Raw genomic sequence first — 2,595 nt, 5'->3', positions numbered from 1 at the left:
TCCATCAAACGAAACTAACCGTCCTATCAAGTCAAATCCTAGCAGAGAAGCTGATAAATGAGTTTTCAGAAACACAGCAGCATTTTCATCTTCTGTTAAAACAATACTAGTTAGGATTAAAAAATATAAAATAATAAAAAGAAAAAACATAAAAAACACAGGAAATTCTATTAAAGTCAACATAAATGAAAACCACAAAATGAAATCCATCAAACGAAACTAACCGTCCTATCAAGTCAAATCCTAGCAGAGAAGCTGATAAATGAGTTTTCAGAAACACAGCAGCATTTTCATCTTCTGACTTCTGTTAACAATAAAATATTTATTATTCTGACTGAAACAACAATTATTGATTTTAATAAACTTCACTGAATTAMAACAAAAACTGTTTCTGTCAGAGCTTTCACCCTGAGGCTAAGAATCCCATAATCCAAAACATAGGTCATCATTTTTTGTCCTCGCTGTGCAGAGATGCTTATCACCATGGTAACAGAGTAACTGGTGTTATCGCCATGGAAACATGTATTCAACGTGGACAGAAATACGTGATGGAAAGAATAAAGGCACTCTGAAGAATGGTTAGCAGAGGTTTTTATTACAACAAACAAGAAGACAGAAAAAGACGTGACGTTCAGCAGGATGTTTACAGAAGTAGCTAAACATGGATGCTACATGTTAGCATGTTAGCATGTTGAGTTTGTTTAATCAGAACCAATGAAATAATGACCTGAAATACTTGTTTAYTGTTTCTATCTGAACTGCCTCTGCTGCAGCATTTTAACTCTGGAACAAAGTGACTAAAGGTCAAATAACTAGCATGGATATGGTCTGTGACGGCTCGACGGTACCATCATGTCTTAGTCATCCAGGACACGGAAAATGGAAAGACTCAAGACGAAGCTCCCAGACTTGTAACTGTGTGGAGTTCCAGATTAAACCTGCAGGACTCCAGGTTAGTGGACTCATCCACTCACCTCTACCTGACTGAGGTCAGCCAGATTCAGACGGAAACATCAGATATGATCTGACTCAGGGCCACAAACTGAAAACAACAAAAACCTGATTCATGGAGAAATCCTTCTGATTGGATCTGTGTTGGTGTGAACAGCCTTAACTTGTCCTGACGAAGCTCCATTTAACCTCCTGTACTCACTAAACCTAACCTGAACACAAACTGTCCAGAAGAATTAATAAAATATTTTTTCTCTTTATATANACTGAGGCACCACTTGTTGGGTAACAACTTGTGGAAATCCTGCTTGGTTTTATAGTACCTGAGTTAAGTTGCCCCCATCCTTCCAATTCTGTTAGATTTGAACAAGATGGCGTGGGGGGATTCACTCAGGTGTTTTAAACTGACTCTGGATTCTTTGATCATGATGGTGATTCGAGCCCATGTGGACTGTGGACAGGTGTAAAAGCTGTGGCCAGTCGGGACTCATTCTGCAGAAGAATCTTCAGAATCTAGAAAATCCATTCTGGGTTACATACTGGATATGATCCCATACACAAAACTACCCGGTAGAAACGTTGTTTAAGAACCGAACTCTATTTTTATTTTTACTTTTTCAAACCGTGGGGAAAGAGCTCTATTTTTGGTTGTATTTTATTTTCAACAAATTGTAAACTGTCTGCTTCTAATTTCTGTTTGGAAGAAATAAAATAATCAGTTCAACATTCAGCTTGTGTGTGGCCTGTTCTCTCTTGGTAGAACCTAGTACCTGTTCTATACTGGTCTACTGTGAGTGCGCTACAATAATAAAACTGTAATAAATGACTGTACAGTGAAGTGATTCTTGACTGAACCGTTCTCTTGTTGGATCATTTCCTGATGTTCAGTCCAGGATTGTCTGAGGTGTTCCCTGAATGAAGCCTTACCTGATGTCATGTGAAGGTGGCAGCTATCGGAACAGTCTGGTGAACTCTCTGATGGCCCAACACACCTGTTTACACTCCTCAGCACTGAAAACACAACAAACACAAACTGATTCCACTTCAAACCTTACTGTCACAAACTTTGTCTTTCACTGTTTAAAAAAGGTTCAAGTTCCCAATGAAGCACTTCTCTGCTGCTGCTCAGGTGAGCTCAGGTGAGCTCAGGTGAGCTGTGACTTCAGGACGAGTCGAAACTCTCCCCCATGGACTCCAGATTTTTAAGGTTCTACCTTCAAATGAGCAAGACTCCAGAAAGGTCTCCCTGCTTTCATACAGGTCCCTGAACGCCTCAGTTTCTGTAAACTGGACAGGTCCCTGAACGCCTCGGTCTCTGTAAACTGGACAGGTCCTTGAACGCCTCGGTCTCTGTAAACTGGACAGGTCCTTGAACGCCTCGGTCTCTGTAAACTGGACAGGTCCTTGAACGCATCAGTCTCTGTAAACTGGACAGGTCCTTGAACGCTTCAGTCTCTGTAAACTGGACAGGTCCCTGAACGCCTCGGTCTCTGTAAACTGGACAGGTCCTGAACGCCTCAGTCTCTGTAAACTGGACAGGTCCCTGAACGCCTCGGTCTCTGTAAACTGGACAGGTCCCTGAACGCCTCGGTCTCTGTAAACTGGACAGGTCCTTGAACGCCTCGGTCTCTGTAAACTGGACAG

General features: G+C 41.5%; 1 protein-coding gene across 1 annotated transcript in view; it reads right to left on the bottom strand.

Moving 5' to 3' along the window:
* The window catches only part of LOC106511509 (transportin-3), a gene marked incomplete at its 5' end in the record, with an annotated part of 7,557 nt that extends 5,595 nt beyond the window's left edge, over positions 1–1,962 (bottom strand). Inside the window, 1 exon segment of the mRNA XM_014000258.1 lies at positions 1,879–1,962. Coding sequence (XP_013855712.1) covers positions 1,902–1,962 — 61 coding nt within the window.
* Between the last annotated feature and the right edge of the window lie 633 nt (positions 1,963–2,595).

Source organism: Austrofundulus limnaeus, unplaced genomic scaffold (assembly GCF_001266775.1).
Source record: "Austrofundulus limnaeus strain Quisiro unplaced genomic scaffold, Austrofundulus_limnaeus-1.0 Scaffold2870, whole genome shotgun sequence".
Classification (NCBI taxonomy): domain Eukaryota; kingdom Metazoa; phylum Chordata; class Actinopteri; order Cyprinodontiformes; family Rivulidae; genus Austrofundulus; species Austrofundulus limnaeus.
This window is presented reverse-complemented; position numbering and strand designations above follow the sequence as displayed.